This window comes from Trichoderma asperellum, chromosome 1 (genome assembly GCF_020647865.1).
Source record: "Trichoderma asperellum chromosome 1, complete sequence".
In the NCBI taxonomy this organism is placed as follows: domain Eukaryota; kingdom Fungi; phylum Ascomycota; class Sordariomycetes; order Hypocreales; family Hypocreaceae; genus Trichoderma; species Trichoderma asperellum.
This window is the reverse complement of record NC_089415.1, coordinates 1,857,660-1,876,051: the sequence shown is the minus strand read 5'-3', so window position 1 is coordinate 1,876,051 and position 18,392 is coordinate 1,857,660. Positions and strand designations below refer to the sequence as shown.

The 18,392-nt window shown below is 51.8% G+C and overlaps 3 protein-coding genes and 1 non-coding gene across 4 annotated transcripts; 3 read left to right on the top strand and 1 right to left on the bottom strand.

Moving 5' to 3' along the window:
- Positions 1-8,237: 8,237 nt before the first annotated feature.
- TrAFT101_000574 lies at positions 8,238-8,334 on the top strand. The gene has a single exon. It is a non-coding gene; the product is annotated as a tRNA-Ser (tRNA).
- A 2,053-nt stretch (positions 8,335-10,387) lies between these two features.
- Positions 10,388-10,734, bottom strand: TrAFT101_000573 (uncharacterized protein; the record flags this gene model as incomplete). The annotated part of the gene is made up of 2 exons (XM_066126076.1): positions 10,388-10,529; positions 10,700-10,734. The coding sequence occupies 2 exons, from the start codon at positions 10,732-10,734 to the stop codon at positions 10,388-10,390; spliced, it is 177 nt and encodes a 58-aa protein (XP_065982174.1).
- Positions 10,735-16,169: 5,435 nt separating this feature from the next.
- Positions 16,170-16,484, top strand: TrAFT101_000572 (uncharacterized protein; the record flags this gene model as incomplete). Its single annotated transcript, XM_066126075.1, has 1 exon — positions 16,170-16,484. The coding sequence occupies one exon, from the start codon at positions 16,170-16,172 to the stop codon at positions 16,482-16,484; it is 315 nt and encodes a 104-aa protein (XP_065982173.1).
- Positions 16,485-17,876: 1,392 nt separating this feature from the next.
- On the top strand, positions 17,877-18,188 carry TrAFT101_000571 (uncharacterized protein; the record flags this gene model as incomplete). Its single annotated transcript, XM_066126074.1, has 1 exon — positions 17,877-18,188. The coding sequence occupies one exon, from the start codon at positions 17,877-17,879 to the stop codon at positions 18,186-18,188; it is 312 nt and encodes a 103-aa protein (XP_065982172.1).
- Between the last annotated feature and the right edge of the window lie 204 nt (positions 18,189-18,392).

Genomic DNA, 18,392 nt, shown 5'->3' with positions numbered 1-18,392 from the left:
AGCCGTCTTTTCAGCTGCAATCGCTTGGCCCTTGACGCAACAAAAGTGCAAGTGCCTTGTTGCTGCTGCTGCTGCTGCTGCTGCTGCTGCTCTTGTCGTTGTCGTCGGCCTTTGCTTTCGAAGGGGAAACGAGGAAATATTACCCTGTTTGGTACGAATCGCAGGTATCGTAGCAGTAGTACTACTTCGTGCCCAAGAGCGTACTAGGTGGGTAGCTAAAATAGGTGCCTATGCTGAGCCGAGACGGCTTCGGGTTGGGTATATGCGGGAACCGAGACCTGCGGCAATGCAATGCATGTGTTAGACAATTTCTTCACTCAGGGATCTTTTTTCTTCGCAAAAATGCAGTGGGACAGTGTTCGGTGCGTGCCTGTCAAAGCGGGACAGCAACGCCTCCCTTCCCAAACAAAGCCCGCCACAACAACGTGGCGTACACCAAAAAAGGGGGTCGAGTCGCAGGCCATTGTAAAGACGAGAGAAAAGGGACAATTTGCAGCGAGCATAGGCCAGACAGACGCCTGAGACATGAAGAAGCCCAGCATCTCAATGGGCCGTGGCCATGGACATGCCCTGGAGCCTTGTGGATGGGGCACAATGCATACTAGAGGCGTGCTGTTGGTACCGCAACCAACAGAGAGTCAGGGAGTGCAGCAGTAAGTATCCTACTGTGCTCCGTTCCGCCTCGGCCACGTACTCTGTTGCAATGAACGCTGCATTGCTTCGCATCGTCTCATGCAGCACGCCTCCCAGTTGCCGCACCACTCAAAACCGCAGACGCCGGCTCGGGGAAGAGAGAGGCAGCAGAAGCATGCGTTTTTGCATGTGCGCAAACTTACGCAGCATTGCATGTCTGCACGGTCGCATATTCCATCCACTGATGCATTTGCGGCCTGTCATGCTTGGGCGAAGATGCATCGGTGCCCACAAACGGGGTACTCTTTTCCCACTCACAGATATGCACGCATGCCAGAGCAGACGCATCATCGGCATATGGCCAACAAAGAGAGAGCAAGAGAAGGGAAAAAGTGGGAGACGAGAGAAGAGAGCGAGGCAAGAAGAACTCAGAATAGTAAGAAAGCCGCCACGGGTACATACCCAGATACCATAGGGCGCACATACAGCTGAGCCGCTGAGGGTCAAGCGTTATCGAAGAACAAGGGCGAATACAGGGAACGTTGTTTTGCATAGATCGACTGGCAAATTAGAGGTCAGTTGCAAAGAAGCAGAAAAACACTCTCGAGCAGCGTCGGATAACTCGTCTATCTCGATCTGGAATCGCTTGGCTGCCGTTGCTTGGCCTGGCTTCTGCTAGAGCCACATGTGCGGCTTGTCCACCTCGAGAGAGAATCGCTGGGCAATGGACGATTTCCAAAAAGCCACGCTTTCAAGTGTAGCTGCCAGAAGAAATGCAGGTGCTGCCGGTATTGTCAGACTCACCAATCGAAATCACGACCCAATTGGGATCGGACGTGGCGGTTTTTAGTCCAAGGTCGAAGACAGAGAGAGAGAGAGAGAGAGAGAGAGAGAGAGAGAGAGAGAGAGAGAGAGAAGGAGGCCAAGCGTGAGAGGCGAGGGTTGTCAAAGGTGGAGTACTCGGCGAGCAAATCGCGTTTCAACGAGATATGAGGCTGGCGATGCAAGAGAAAGAATCAATAAAAGACGAAACCAGAAAGTAGAGAGAAAAGGAAGAGGTTGAGAGAAGACGATGGAAGAAAAAAAAAGTGCAGGTCGCCGTGCGGTGTAAGAAAGAAATATCTAAATGGGCAGGCACGCCCGAGTTTATCGAGGGCAGTTGGCAGCACCAGCGGCATGGCATGTGTAAATAATACTTTGTACTCGGGACCAACTGACAGCTCACGGGTATCCAGCAGAGACACAAATGGGCGCATAAGCAGGTCGATCAGCAATGACTGACTACCTACTCTCGGCCTGGCTGAGACCGGCTTGCGTGATTGTTCAGACATCAGGCGCCTGCCAAAATGAAAAAAGAGGCAGACTGAGATGAATCGGATCGCTTGTCTTCGAGGTTCCGGCCAATACAGTGCGTGCGCCAAAGGCCGTCTCTGGTGTGGATGCAGAAGTCACTGCAGTTTGAGCTCGTGTCGAGTACGGGTACCTCCCTAAGTATGCATCAGTGCCGCAGAGACCAGGTACCCCTACCGCCGCCAGGATGTCAGATATCCCATCTCTTCAGGACGCACGCAAGGGAGGCCTGGCAAAAGGGCGGGCCCTTGTTAGTCGCCTCATCGGCGTGCTCGCAAAATTTCCTGTAATGGACGGCAGTGAAATCGCAGGTTGCAGCGGTGGCACAAGCACAGGACAGGAGAATGTCTCGGCCTAGGCGGCGTGTGGGCAGCACCCCAGGTGAAGTACAGGTAGAGACATCATCAAAGACGGCCGAACGTCTCATACACGAAAAGAAGGGGCGGCAGTAAAAATGGGCTAAAAGAAAAGAGAGCGAGAAAAGAAAAGAGACAAAAGAGCAGCAACATGACGGGATGAGAGACACGTCAAAGACAGCTCAGCAAGCGGCTGAGACATTCTCCCCCAATGTGGGCAAAAACCCCAGATTGCTGGGATAGACAAGCTCCAACGTCAAGAAATGCCAGATTAGCAGCCGGCCAGTCAGTCATCCATTCATTTGGCCGTGTAGTCTATGAATTTGTTGATCTATATTGATCTGTCAGCCGAATCGCATATCAATCCAGACAAAGCCTTTGGCCTAGCCATTTAGTGCTAGTTGTTGCTGCTGTTGTTGCAAATGTCGATATCACGGCCAACAATGGATCAAAATGCCATCTGCTGGCACTGCACAAAGCCCACTTGGACACTCCGGTCTGTGGATTTGATACCAATACCAACATATCACTCAAGGGGAGCGTCCACCGTATTTCCTGCAGGGAGGCTTTGCTCGAATAGGTATTGACGAGCACTGCACTCTAGGGCGTTGTAAAAGCAGCAGATCATTCTATCCGTAGCTGCTTTCTGGGGCTCCCCGCGTTGCCCACTTGGGTCGGCGGCCCAGCAGGTTGCAAAGACGGCCGCAGCATGCATAGGCTGCGTGCTTTTGGTCTCCAGCTTCCTTTTTGTCTGCATCCTGATCCATCAAAATCGATTTTTTTTTTCTTCAACACCTCTCTTTCTCTCCAATGCTAGGCATGCTACTTTGGCAGGCCAGTTTCGTCTTTCCCTTTTCTTGTACATCATGATTAACACATGCCAATGCAGCAAGTTGTAGTACTACTACTACTAGTAGCAACAGCATACCTAATTCAAGGTTCATATGCCGAGGCGGTCATTTGCCGAGCACGGTTCGCTAGCTATTCCTCGTCGGTACCTCTCATTCACTGATAGCCGAGGAGGTACCTATTAATGGCGTAGCCATAAGAACATGTGTTAAATTTTGCCCTCCTACAAAGCAGCCGTCGGCGGTATGCTCAGCTTGGTAGGGTGTGTCGGTAACAGCAGTCTCGTACGTATGAATTGTGAATCTCTCCTTGGGACGGCCAAAGCCCAGCTAGGCTTCATGTCCAATGCTCCACTACTAACTACCTAGTAGTAGTACTTGCTTCTCATAATCGCCATGCTGCTACACGAATAGTAATTACTATCTGCGCAAAGTACATATTGCGTATTCCTTCCTAGGCTCTCGGAATATAGGCAGATATAGTGCCCCGGATTCAGCTTGCCTGGGAGATGGGAGAGAGAGAGAGAGAGAAGGGAAACGAAAGGAAAAGCTTTCGAGTCAAGCAGACACTGTCTCCCTTGAGACAGCGCATCATCTACCCCACCGTCCTTCTGGGTCTGTGACGTCCGATGCTGTGACGTCTCTTTAGCCATACTCTGTAGATAGTGGCAGACTAATCGTGGGCCTCGTTGCCCCCATCGATTCGATCCGGCCCGAGCAAGCCGGCGGCATTGGATCTCGTCTCGGTCCGCTTTACTTTCGAAAGCCGTCTTTAGAGGGAAATCTTGCGTCTGTCGACGCATCTACCTTTCGTCTTCTCAGCCAAGAGCAGCATACTCGCACATTTGTGTTTGTGCTGTCCGTGTTAATGAGTCAACGTGTCCCAATCGCTCCACATCCAGCTATGAACGAAGCCGCATGATCCCTTCATTCAGCCTCGTCTTCATCATGGTAGCACTGCTGGTGCCACTTGTATAGAAGCAGCCCGCAAATAGTTTCAGTTCAGACTCGTTTCCTGTTGGTCAAAATGTCCGGCCTGGGTCCCACCCTTACTCTTCATGTCTGTACATGCATCCAAGGTCACATCCGAATCGGGAGTGACCAAAAATCCCCTCTAGCGCGTTTGCTATGGCTCTAAAGCGCCTGAACGTTGAAGCCAAGTGCACATACTTTGGAAACCTAGGTATTCATGTACCCTTTTCCCTAGGTAGGTATGTATGTATATACGCGTAGATTAGGTAGATTCGGCGTGCTCTGTGCAGCACTCGCCATACTCGGGAGAATGGTTATTGGGACTTAATTAAACAATTTCCCTGAATCGGCGGTTCGCTCCGCATATGCACTAGCCAGGACATCAGCCTTTTTACTCAATATCGGGGCCTTGTGCCTTTCTGCATGATAAGACAGCATTCGGGCGCCAGTTGTTAGTGCAGGGAGCCATTGCTGGCAAGTAGTATAAAGCCATGGTAGCTCGAGCAAGCATATAATCCGGGAAGCATACTGATAACACAGGCATGTGCGAATCGCCATCGGCAATTCTCTACCTGATGCAAGGCGTAGGGCGGTCATTTACTTTCGACAAAGGGGTAAACAGGTGCACCAAGCCGCATTCAAGTGCATGTCATCGTAGTACGAGCCATGCACTCCCTGATACACACCAAATCTATTCGGGAGGCCACAGGGGAGACCCCGTTGGTCGTACTCGTACGAGCAAAACTGAGCAGCTAGTCCTATTTCCAAGCAGTTTTAGTTTCGTCAGGCCATTCCGTTATCAAAAGCACCTGTAAGATTGAAAGGTCACCTTTAAAAAAGAGGGACGTCTTCCCTTACGTAGAACAGATAGCAAAGGGCGCGAAGCGCGAGACTTTTGAGAAGCAGGGAGCGAGAAAAGCGTACTTCGTATAATGGTTCATGCGGTATATGGGGTCTAGGGAGACGTGTTCCACTTCAGATGCAACTCTCTCTGTGAAGGTGCTTAGCTGAACATAATTGAAACCGCAGCGATAAGTGCATACTACCTGGTATTAGGTGCTGTTCCTTGTGCACTTGTCTGGTATCTTCAAGTAATTCTAATCAGTCTCTGTTGAAGCACCAGGCGCATGCTGGTGGATATTCAGCTGCGGTGTGCTGCTTTGCATCGTGTAATACTTAGCAGTGCCACTACACTAGTGGTCCTTGTAAGCGTCTCACGGGAGCGCCCACTCTCCCGGTGGCCAGGCTTTTGGCACAGCCAAGGGCGACAGTGGTCCGAACAAAGAGATCTAAATCTACAAGACGAGCCGGGGAAAACTTACTTGTCGCAACTCTTGGTCCCCAAGTAGCATAGCAGCCTTTCATCGTGGTAGACGGCCCACCTCTCTCTCTCTCTCCCTCTCTCTCAGGAGAGCCTCGTCCCAAATCTCACTTTGCCACAACGGGCTATAATAATTAGTAGTATAAAGTAAATGCTTCGTAATTTTCCAAGCCGTCAGCCGCTCTCCATGTCGTGAAGCCTCCAGCCGTGCATCTTGAAATTTAGAAGGAGGCCAACGAGCCACCGCTCAGTCCATGTACGCCTTCTGAGATGGACCCAGCCGCTAAAGAGCGCCGTCGCATGGTTGCGAGCTGGGAAAGGGGAGGGCAACGCTGCTTAGCCGATGACACAGCAGATACCCATCGCCGGGGGTCCTGCCCTTGAAGCCCAGCCCAGCTGTTCGTCTCGTCTCAAATCGAGCTTGGGCGCCGTCGGACCATCTGGAGGCATGATGCAAAGGCAGCCAAAAGTGGACAAGCTGCCCCATCTGCAAATCGCCAGTAAGTCTTCCTGTGCATACAGAGTAGCAGCAGCACCCGCACCATCTCTCTATATTGTCCAATCTGCGTCAATGCTACCCTCCTTTTTTTTTTTCTTCCCTCCCATTTCCAGCGGCCGTTCGCCGAGTATAGCGATTGGCGCGTGCATAGACGTACAAGAATAGTATATCTTATTACGGGGTCCGCTAAGATGGATACCTCTCCCGTTCGAAGCGTGTAAGTAGTCGCCAGGCTCGCTCTCTGTGTGGCATCCATGTGACAAACAGGAAAAAGATAACGCACACCCTATGGAGGGTGTGCGAGATGCTGTACGATTGTCGGTTTTTTTCAAATCCTCGATCTTGCCTTCATGCCAAGCAAGCAAGCTATACAGCACTAAAAATGGAATGAAGGGTCCTTTTTGACCATCATGCCCAGCTTCCTTGCAGACCTCTTTCATCTTCTTTTTTTGTGCAGTGTACCCTCGGATGTTGTAGAACATCTGCTGTGCACTGTTTGCGCACGCTCGCCTTACCATGCACAGCCTAAGGAACCCAAATCCGGCCAGAGGTGCATCAGCTTGCAGTTTCTTTGCGGCTATCAATAGATGCTAGTTGTACATCGCCGTCAACCCGCTGTAGCACATTCTCCATACAGGTACATGCATTCTGATACAACCACACTCGTAGGTAGCTATGCATGCCCGCTATGCATGCCAATAAGGCAGTTATCCGTGCGATGAATAGTTATTCGCACATGCAGCCATCTAACAGGGACGGGCAGACGAGGGCTTTGCAGCCATGCACTTCGTAAGGAGGGGAACATGCACTTACCTTACCGTAGAGGGGATAAGAAAAAGAGAAGGAGAAAGGCGAGATCCCGCCCAATCCTACGGTGTCCACACGTGTGATGGGAGTATGCCTGCCTTCTTTGGCTTTTCATGCGGCCGCCATCATCGGCTTCGGAGGCAACAAGAGGTACTACCTCCAAAGCGGTGGTTAGGGTCGGTTGGTCGCAGCACACGGTTGTCATTCCCATACACCCAATGACGACAGTTGACTGTCACTGCTTCATATAGTGAGGAACGACGGGCGTAGAGCGAGATCTGACATGTCAGCTAGTTCGTATAAGCAGAAACAAAGAGAGCCTTGATTGCAAGCTATATGGCTTTTTTCTGAGAGGCGTAGAGTTTATGATATGGCAGCGGTTTCCCTTTGATACGAGCTGCTTAGCCTTCTGTTCCCTTTTTAACCTTTGGCGTTATTCATACCCGTGGTTAGAGTATCTTCCGTCCTAGTGCTCCATAAGTAAGCCCGGCAGGGAGTTTAGTGCAAGTAGCGAAACGATCGCGATCCATTGCGTGCCGCCCGTCCTACAGCCGCAAACTTAGGGACAATCCGGTAGTAATCAGGAGCAATTTTTGTTAATGCCGATCTAATAAATCAAATGGATATATTTCGTATCGATTACGCATCGTCTCAAATCAATTTGCAATGGCTTAGCTAGAGCTAAGCTAGCTGTATGGATGCGGGCGCGGGTGCGGCCCTCTTGGTCATGGCCACCACGAATAGATAGCATTTGGATTCCCATACCTAAGCCCAGGTATGTCCATGCAAATGCCATAGTATCATCGCCTGAGGAAACCCTATTAAATGGCCTGTCTGGCAGCAAGAGTAGTGTTATCTTGCCAGCCTCAGCATGCATGCGAGAGAGCCGCGAGGCGGATCGCCCTTGAAGCCAATATGGGAACCTTAATCCTGCTGGTGCGTAACCTTGTCACCATGCGACTGGCCGATTCCCGTCTCAGGTCCATCTCACTGTTGCAACCGCAGCCAACGGTAAGGCATCACCACATCCGTTTGTCCGTACTTGGTACACTCGGGAAAACAAACACAGTTTCAGTAATTCCCTTTTCCATGGATCGGAGAGTTGGTTACATGTTTTCCCTTGTGTTAGTGCTTGTGAACTCCCAGCACACCCATCGTCGTCCCAGACATGATGTGTTGTCGCTCAATGTTGCTTCGTTTCCTCTCCATAGCGGATCCCTCTTTCAAGCCCTTGCACACCACTCGATTTTTGCTGTGATATGTCTAACCTGTACGCCGGGCTATGATTCAAATTAGAAGAATCAAGGCATTCTCTTTGCAATTCATTGGCGAAACTCGTTTGCGCTGTTCGCATAGGGGGTCGCAACATGTGCTTCAGCCAGCGTAACAAAGATCCTTTGGGTAATTACGTATCATGTAGATTTACCCAATAAGTCCATCCATAAACAAAAGACACTTTGGCCGAGTGGTTAAGGCGATGCCCTGCTATCATCATGATATCTTCAGGCATTGTGTTCGCACGCGCAGGTTCGAATCCTGCAGGTGTCGGTTGATCTTTTTTGCCCCGTAAGCCTGCTTTGTTTCCCATATGCTCTTTATTTTTTTTCTTCGCGTGCCCAGCTGTTTTCTCTTATGAGCGTACTTCATAAAGGCACCCTTAGAGTCCTTTTGTGACTTTGGCATCATTATTCGTACCCAGCAAATGCAAGACCAGGGCTCTGAAATGAGATGGACTAAACCATGATCCTTCAGAGGTATATAGCAGCCGAATCAATGCATAAGAGCCCATAGGATGTGCATGCATCATGTAAGTTAAGGTAGCGATGGCCAGCTGTCAGGCATTGTACGCCTTCTCTCTCGGGCCTGGATCTCTGCAGGTCCCTGGAGTAGCTACCCCTCACTGGTTGCTAGCTTCTGCGCCTCCCATTGCTTCAATCGTGCTTTTTTCCATAACCAGGGAGGAGAGGGAATTTGGACATACACATCTCGGGCTAAGCAATATGACGAATAGCGGCCGTCTGGCGACCATGCCACACCATGGTGCCTATACCCAACCCTTGCTTGCTACTGCTACTGCTAGCAATCGTACGGGACGTCCTCGTGATAAGCATTCATCCTCGGCCTCTGCACCTGCGTTCCAACCCGGTTCATTTAAGGCCAGAATCCCTGGGGCAAGTCTAGCCTCGTCTGGCCCTGGTTACCTTGTTCCCCCACCACACACTGATGCAAGTGTCGTGGCATCGTCAACCATGCATGGCGGTTCAACCCGCAGCTCCCCAGAACGCTCCGTAGATAGCGTCAGTTTTTATGGGAGGGTGCCACCTTGATCCTGACCCCACCGTGTTGTGAGCCTGCTGAGGTCACGAGTTATGCTATATCTCTTTGACGGGCACGAGTTCCTCGCCGGTTTTGGTCCTGCTGACAACGAGCGTTTTAGGGATGCCAATGAAGACGTATCTTGGATTTCTAGCTGTAAAACCGATATGAATCAAGCTACACCCCTTCTTTCAGTGTGTGATAATCTTCGTAGCGAGTAGCAAGAGGAGAGGAGAGAAGCTGGCATCAAGAACTGCGGGCGGCGAGATGTGCTCTAGGCTGCATCAAACGGCAATTTTCCTTCTCTCCGGCCGACGTGCGCACTAGTGGCCGATGCTCAAGTGCATACACATGAACGCTCGCAGTGCTTCAAATGCCCACCAATATTGACTAACGATGATAGGTACTTTGGCTACTACTGTTCGATGATTATCCTGGTTGAGGCTGCACGCCATCACTCTCTTTGGAGGTAAATTGTCTGTTCTCATCCTCATAAATGAAAGGAAGAAGTCACCGTGATCCCAGGAAGACCACTGTAGATTGAGTACGCATGGTACGATTTTCGATGCGAAGTTCCCCGAGATGGACAATCGGATGATGCTTAGTTTCTGGCGTCTCTCTTATGATTAGCGGTACTTGGCGGTATGTAGTGGCTTATGATGTGTAACATAGGCTGCAGGAATGATGCATACAGCAGAGGCGCCCTCTAGTGGACTCCCATTAGAAGCCATTGTTGAAGATGGGATGGCAACCTCTTTCTCTGTGATCCTGTCTATGGGTGCTCGTGTCTGGGTTTCAAGTTCTTTTGCCCATCAATTTGTCGCCTCTGCCTTTTTCCAACCTGGGGCTTGTTGCATCGCCTGCTCTCCGCGTCTAGTTAAGACTCGGCGCCAAAGCAACGGAGGCATCAGCCGCCAGCAAATCGAGCCGCCAGGATGCCCGCCAGAGAATCTCGCCAGACAGAAATTGTGGAGTGGTATTCCGAATGGTGGCTCCCGAGCATCTGGAAACACACCGAAGCTTGGCCGCTACTAGCGGCAAGCTATCTGCCAAAGAATATGCGCTGTCCAATGAGTGGTCCGGGTATGGGTTCGCCGTTCCAAGCAGCAAGAATTTCCATCCTAGTCGTCACCGAGGCGCAGGGGAGGGGGTGCGAGCAGGGCGTGCGAGTCAATTGCTCGTACGAGCAGTACGAATGCCTGAACGGAGAATGGTATGGTATGGAGAACTGAGTAGGTATGTACCCTGAGAGCAGAGGAGTCTATCGACCTAGGACCCCATAGACCTACATACCTGCCAATAACGCAGCAGGCAGGGGTTTGTATGCATGACGCTTCAATGGGCGACCGCCAATGGCTTTCTTTCCCGTTCGCGTAGGTCTGCGTGGCAACGAAGGGATGTTGAAGCGATGCAGGTGGTTGGTTGGCCTGATGCCGCCATAATCTAAGAGATGGGCGTGAAAAAAAAAAAAAAAAAAAAAAAAAAAAAAAAAAACACAGGGGAGGGGAGAAAAACCCAAGCAGTTCCATAGTGTTGAGCTGCCGCCTCTATTGTTATTGGGCGAAGCAATCCCCGTACACACACGGTGTACCCATACTTGGCAGGGCTTGCATGCAGCAAATGGACGGGCATGGCTAATGGCTTGGGCCGCCCGCTACAAGGCTCCTCCCGTCCTTGCCGGGTCCTCCTTAGTTGAGATGCATGATGTATCCGCCCTCTTAGTAGCACCGCTCGGCCCGCCATAGTTCATTATTCGCACGCAGCTCAGCGGCCAATTGATGCTGGACGATTCACGCACCACCATGGATGAGGAGCCACGTAGTAGCCATATGCAAGCCTATGTACGCCGATCCGTATGAGCGAGTATTCGAGCAGTTGTTTCGTTGATTAGCGGCTTGAAACAGGCGTCAGTATACAAAGCACCTTTGAATTCAGTGGTGCTCCATCCAGCGACCGCTGGGTGGAACCAGGCGGGTGTGAGCATTCATGCATGGCCATGACTATCCATACAGCGTAAAATTCCTCTCTTCTTCCTAGACTGTCAATCACTGTAACCCAAGCTCTTGTCTGTCTGCCAACCAACGTTTTGATGCACGTCGCTTTTTCAGTCTTGCCAAAAGGTCCACGGATGCAGCTTGTTTTCGGCTACTGTGAGGGTCAGGTCGCGCTTGCGGATGGTAGCACCATTGAGTTTCTGCCACGGTGCTGGTTGGCTGCTGCACAGGGATTAATTAGTATCATGGACGCAGCCACCTATTCGTAGAAGTACGTACTTGTAGTACTGTAAGTGGTATAAAACGAAAGTCCCACAAAAGTACTGTGTCACTGGAGCCATATACCAAGGGTATACTTCGTTCCAGGTGCATAAAGGAGAAGGATTGCACTTCGTAGAGCCGCAATGAGAGAGGCTTGAGCTAGAGCCAGTACGGTAGAATACGATACCCCTTGAGTCCTCGCGGCTCGGCTATTATAACTGGTAGACGTGGTTGATTGGGCTTGCATCCGTATTGGGTAGACGCACGGCAAAAGAGTCCAGGCTCCTGCGAGAGCTTATAGTGCATAATACAGACTGCGCCCGTCTTTCCTTGCTCTCGGGTTGACGCCGTGCATGCCTTTTGTTGGTGCTCTATTGATTCCCGAATTTGGTAGGTTTTGCGGCTCGCCTATTGCTGAACGCGGCAGCTAAGTAGAGGAGAGCCTTGCTGGATTTGTGCAAGCGGTCCGTTGGCACTGAGCTGAATGCAAGGGATAGGAGAGTGAGCCATTGTTCCGCTAGCTGAGGTATTGGACTGACACTAAGAACTCTTGGAAAGGGCGAATACAAATAAAGGGGGATGAAGGTGAGGTGTAGTATACAGTTTATCTGTAAGTCCACGCAGAGTGAAGTAGGGATGTCAGAAAAATGCAACCAGAAAAAGATAACGAAGGAAGAAGGGGGAAAAGGGGGAAAAGAAGCCATCATCAAGCAATCTCGCCAGGACAAGCGTTTGAAGCGAATTTGCTCATAGACATATTTATGAAATGACAAGAGCCAATGGCCCTATTGGATTTGTTAGTCCAGCGTGCTAGAGAGTGCGTACGAATAAGGAAGTAATGCAGTATGGAGTAGTGTACCATACTTCGCAGCAAAACGACTTCCCTCGCCAATCAAACATGCCAAGCCCATAATATGAATAGCTTGCTGGACTACAAGAGTTTGAGCAGATCATGATTGTGGCTATGAACCTGTTGTGGAGAGAAGGGGGGGATCCTCTTGACGTTTGTATTTCGATGTGATTTTTTCCTTGGAGTCACGCATCCTAAGGCGAGGCTGTCTTGCCCCCCATCCTCTTCAAACTTGAGGATTATGGGACGGTGTGTACGAGTACAAGTTTGCGGCCGCATCGTAGAGGAGAAGGCATCCCTGCCGTATTAGCCAAGAAGGGGGTGAACGGAGTACCTAGTCGCCGCTCAATTAGTACCGGCTACCTGGTTTCGCGGCGTGGCACTCCTTACTGCAGCGCCAGATTACCTTCAGCTAGTACTGACAATGGGCTCGGCGCACCTTCTAGCGAGGCGCCACAGGCGGGCTGGACAAACTGCAGCATTGGTCAGCAAGGGAACGGCAATGTCCGCTGCACATTGAAGCCTTGACGCTTCGTAGATGCGGTGCGTGATGTTGACGATGATGCTGATATCAGGTCCTCTACTGCGTGGCTTGGTGTTCCGAGTTGATGGTGAGGCTGGTGAGGCTGGCGTGGCCGAGCTGCCGGCTCATTGAAATTGCGCACCCGTTCCTTCCGCAAGTGGCCGTATCAGGCCGCGATTATCGCTGCTCGCATGTTAGTAGTACGGCTCTGTGCATCTACGTGCACCACTTCATATCTTCCATCTTCCATCTTCCATCTTTACCAGTGGATTATTTCATACTTGGTTACTTCCTTCTTTCTCTCTTTGCCATGCCACCGCATCTTGCGCAGCTGGCCAAGCCAACATGACTGCATCTCTCTCTTTTCTCTACCAACGACAGATATTACCGCCGAAGAAGCTGCCAGCCGCAAAGCCTCGATCTCCTCAGCGTCCTGAAACTCCTCTCTGCACCCGCTACCAGGTCCGACTGACGACTGATTTCACCTTTTACCCCCCCTCTCCCCCCTTTGCCATGATGTGTGGAGAGCAGAGGCATGAACCGAACCAGCGTTGTTTGAAATCCTGATTAGCACTGGTCACCTTGCCATGCCCGCCTGTGGCCAACCTTGAATAGGGCTCTCTCCGCAAGGGGGAAAGAAACAGCATACAACGCGCAGATCTAAACATTAGAACATGTGGCGTCTCCAATACCTCTGCCGGCCCGGCCGGAAACTATCCGACGAGCAGCGACGCCTTTGCGCACGACCTGAAAGCGCGGCCTCACTGGCTGCCAAGACACATAGCCTCCGATAGCTTCTCGTCGTTTGCTCTAGCAGGAAACTAGGCCTGTTTACGAGCATGGCAACTACTACTCGAACGCATGTATGAGTACAAGAATAAACACTGCGACTAGCGCAAGAAGAGGGAGCGTCAAGTGCGGTGAGAAAAAAAAAATAATGACAAGTCATTGTGTCTCATTCAAATATTAGATTTCGCATTAAGGCAAGCCTGGACAGGGCAAGACTCCGAACTAAGGGATCACGCTAAATTTCTCTCTCGAGTGAGCTGAGGTGATGATTCAGTGTGGACTTGTCAACAATCAAATATTTCGCAGCTTACAGCCGGCCAATCGATGACCGCATCGGCAACCTAAAGGGCCGTAAGTAGTGGCATTAGAGGAGACGAGGCGACTCATTACTCGAGCTATTGTGACGGCACGAGGGTGTGCGAGGTTTGGGTTTGTGTCAGCGACCCATGGCTAGCTGGAGGGTCCTAGTCAGGCGTCTCTTCCACCGCCCTCTACTCATCAATCATACACTACCAGCTTGAAGGCGGAATGAGCACGATGCTACTGGAGATGGTGGGCGCGAACGACTCAGCCAAGAGGCCCCTGATTGGCTTGTGTCACAGCCATCCCAAGACATGGCCCGATCCGCCCAATGGCACACGTCGAGTGTTCATCACGTGAACAAAATCTCATGCATGCAACTCGGGTAGGCCGCAGCTCTCCCGACGGAAGCCCCAGTTTTTGGCTGCCAATTCACACCAGGCGGCCTGACTGTCCAAGACCGAATCGGAGACGAGAGTCTCAAGCAGCTCCGGAAGTGCACCCCTCAGACACGACACGTTTCCTTCGTTTTCTGACAGCAGTGTCTTACCAGGTACCAGGAACATGCGGCTATCTACTTGTTGGCTGTGTCACCTTCTGCACATCGTATCGCCAGCTGATGGCTGCAGACATCAGCCACCCTCCGACCAATCCCCTGATGGGTGCTGGGCACATTGTGATGAAGAAAAGGGGCAGAAGGGGGAAATGGCGAGCACATGAGGAAATAAAAGGGATGGCCGGCGAAAACGGTGCTGCTAGGTGCTAAATGCCGTCGTTGTCTCTGGGAACCAAAGCAGCTAGTCAAGGGATGAACTGGTGCCACGTCGCAATTTCATCTGCTGCGAGCAGCGCCTTCTTGGGGGCTGGCTGCATATCAGGTTACTGCCTACTACGCTGGAGACCGCTAGCAAACAAAGCTGGCCGTGTGACTTCGTGTCACAGTGCGAATATCATCTGCATATCTGGCCGCTGCCCCTCCAGCGCTTTTCTCACTCCGCGCCCCGTCAAAGCATGGTGGTACATACAGCTAGCCTGCCTTCACCCCTCCCCCTGGCGAACCCTAGCGGACAGCTCTAAGAAAAGGCCACAGATGGAGCCGCACATTGTTCCAAAGCATGAGAGCGGGCGCAGCGCACACAAGGGGAGGATTTCCCAATGCCGATAGACAGCTCGATTCTTGCAGCGGCCCAGGGGGGGACAGAAGGAAGAATCCATGCTAGTTAGCCCCAGCCGTTTGCCCAACACTGGATCCTTCAGCATGGGAGCCGTACCGCGTTTCTGGTTCTGCAGCATGGGATCGGAACACCTGTACGGAGTAAGTATACACCACCACGCTTGTGCGGAATATGGCAATTCCTTATGAAATCTCAGATGTCGATGCTCCCAAGAGGCTAATGTTCTATTTTGTTCATACGCTTGTACGCATATCGTCTTGCAGCGGTGTTTCATTTTCCGTCGCAAGTTTTTCCAATCAGAGCACTCGGTGTCGTGTCTGCAAGTTTTCGGGGCAGCTGTCTTGCTATGGAGTACATGCATACGCAGCCTGCTCAACGCGAGCGGACAATTCGTCAGCACCCCAACGGCTGCTGCGAGACCTGTCATTTGAGATAGATGGCAGCACTATAGGTATAGGTGCCCATCTTCCTGCATGTTGGCTGTAGGGAAAAGAGAGGATATGACAGCTCCTCCCTGTCTTGGATTCCTGTGCAGCAGTAGCCAAACAAGAAAAGGACCATCCTGGTGTATGTACTTGAACAGCAAGACCGCTATGCTGCCACGCCACGGGACCTCGACTGCATGCACGTCCAGCGTTTGGCTCCACGAGGTCGCACATGACCGTTGCGTCGAGACAGCGAGCGCGGATACCGCTTCTATCGGCAGTGAGACAGCAAATATAGGTTCATACGGGCATACTGTACTATGTGGTGGTACTCCTGGCAGCAATCGATCGATGTTGTGCACAGCCGGGACCTTGTCCTCTTTCTTCACCTCTGCTTTGTTCACATTATCCCGCCTGCGGGCACTTGCGGCTGCCGGCGTGCCACCGCCCACCAACGCAAGCTGTGAGTGGAGAAGAGCCGTTCACTCGTCGTCACTTTTTTTTTTCTCTCATGGCCCAGTCCCACAATCTGCCGCCAACCCTGCTCGCGCCTGTTGCGGTTTATTTTGCGCCACTCCGTGCCATCCAGCGAATCAGAGGCTATCTACACCCAAGTGCATAAACGAGGGTCCTGGCAAGTCTCAGTCTTGTGGAACGTGAGCGGCACGGCGATAGCATTTGGCGCCCCTGGTCGCGCTACCGGCGTCAGAATGGGGAGACGCTGCACGGAGCGCATGGAGGCTTGTGGAGATGAAGCATCCGATAGTGACGGGGGACGGAGTACTCCGGATGCACAAGAGCTCACTGACTACGCGAGACCTAAAATCCTTCTCCACAGCATCCCGACTGCAGAGAACCAGCGGTGAACAGATGATCGAACGATCTATTCTTAGAGAGCACAGACAGCGATGCATCAACAAGCTGCAGGGGGGCTCTGGTGTACAGATTGTATACATGAGTGAGTTCATTCTGAGACTCAATGGCAAGGCAAACAAAAGAAAATGGCAGCAAGAAGCAGAAGAAGAAGAAAAATTCACAATCCGCGTATATGTGAGCTCTCAGTAGGTTGGGCAAGGGGCCGCTGCCATTGTGCCTCATCAGCTTTCTTCCCTGATTTTAGGCACTAGCTCAATCATTTACGCTCGCTACTGTAGGTGGCTGGAGCTGCTGGTAGGTTTGGTTCCCTGCTACCCAGGACACATGGAAAGGCCAACAGCTCCCTTCCCCCTGCAGTTGGCTCCTCTTATTCCGTTCCAGTCAGTAGTGCCTAGTGTGCTCTCTTCCTGCTCATACCTGTACGGCCAGCCCGTCAACGAGCGTCCGGAAAACATGGCCCCTTCCTTGGCGCGCCCTACTGGCTTCCCTCTGCAACATATTGCCATTGGCATCAATGAGTTGGACAAGGTTCATGATGCAGCGATATAGCTATGGCTTTCAAAAAGGTTTCGTGCGTTCTCCGAGGCCGGATTGAACCAATGGACCTCCCCATAGCAAGCCGCGGCGCTCGACTCTGCCAGCCAAAACCCACCTATCGGCTTGTGTCGCCACTAAAGCCATCAGAAACTGTCGCCCACGGAACGGTGCGCTCTTGCAGGTGCATAGTCGCCCGTGATCCGCTGACACCTCGGGGGGTCCCCTGGACTAGGCCGCGGCGTATGGCTTGAGAGTTGCCAGTGGATTTCTAAACAAAGCGGGCGAGGCTCCATACCTGCGTGCCAACCACGTATCCATGACAAACTTTACATGCGTATAGAACTTGGCCACGTCTCTCCACAGACGCCAAACTTCTGCAGATTTACTGCGCCTCAATAGCACAAGTACCGTCGTCCATCGTCCACAGCTGTCACCCAGCCGGGACCAAGAGGGAGAGGGGGAAACATGCGTCATGCTTAGGCAGAGGGGGGTTTAGTAATTCGGGCGAGGCGTAGGAGAATATTTGCCAATGCCAGCTCTATCTCCGACAGAAGGGGGGGATATGCATAGCTGTACTGATATGACAATAGGAACCACCGCGAACAGGTTGTTTTGTCCTATTACTCGTGCCACCTATTATATCTAGGTCTAGATTCAAAGGTGAGAGTCATCGTGCCAAGGGTAAAGTTGCCATCACTCCCTCCTTGGTCTTGCTTGCCAGTTAACCGCCGGTGGGCTAGGCACGGAGGAGGAGTTACACACATCTGTAAATGCTGCTACCTAGCACCAACCGCAGCCCCGTCGAATCCATAAGCCTTCCCCAAAGAATGCAGAGAGCGGCAAACAAGGCCATTTGCTATCTGCCCCAAAGTAAGTGGGTAAACGCAGCTAGTACTCTGCTAGTAGGAGACATGAACCAGCGATGGGCGGCAGAACAGGGTCAACTATTTGCCTCACCGCCACGACATCTGACGGCGACAGTTAACCTAAAATTTCAAGGCACGGAGTACTTTCGTACATGGTACTCTTCTTTTCAGGTGAAATATGACGGTAGATATAGTACTACTAATCCCGCTACCGGCACGGTTCCACCCGTGCTACGGTATCTGGGCAATTGGGCTGCATGATCCTTGGAGACCGCTGGGCGGGCTACGGTGGAGGATACTGAACCCCAGCCTCTCAGATCTGCGGGCTTATGATCCGGCCCGCCTAGCCGGAACCATTAAGCGGAAGACCGATGAGAATGACCGGCAAATGCGGAGCGCCGTTCAGCAGGTAGACTCTCCTCCGATTTTTGGAAGCCAAGTTAAGGCCGATCCCCGGAAATGGCGTGAGGTTGATTGGAGAAGTGACTAGGGGAGGTCTGACTAGGCTGTGTCGAACGAAGCGAGCAGAGAATCGTCGGGGGTTCAGCTTGGTGTGTCTGCGAAACAAGGGGCCACTGACTCGAGTAAAAGGATGCAAGGGAACCTGGGAGCAGGAGATGACGCAAATGCGCAGCCCATGGCCCCTGAACGAAGCGACCATACACTGTTATTGGCGGTCTTGGAAGAGAGACTG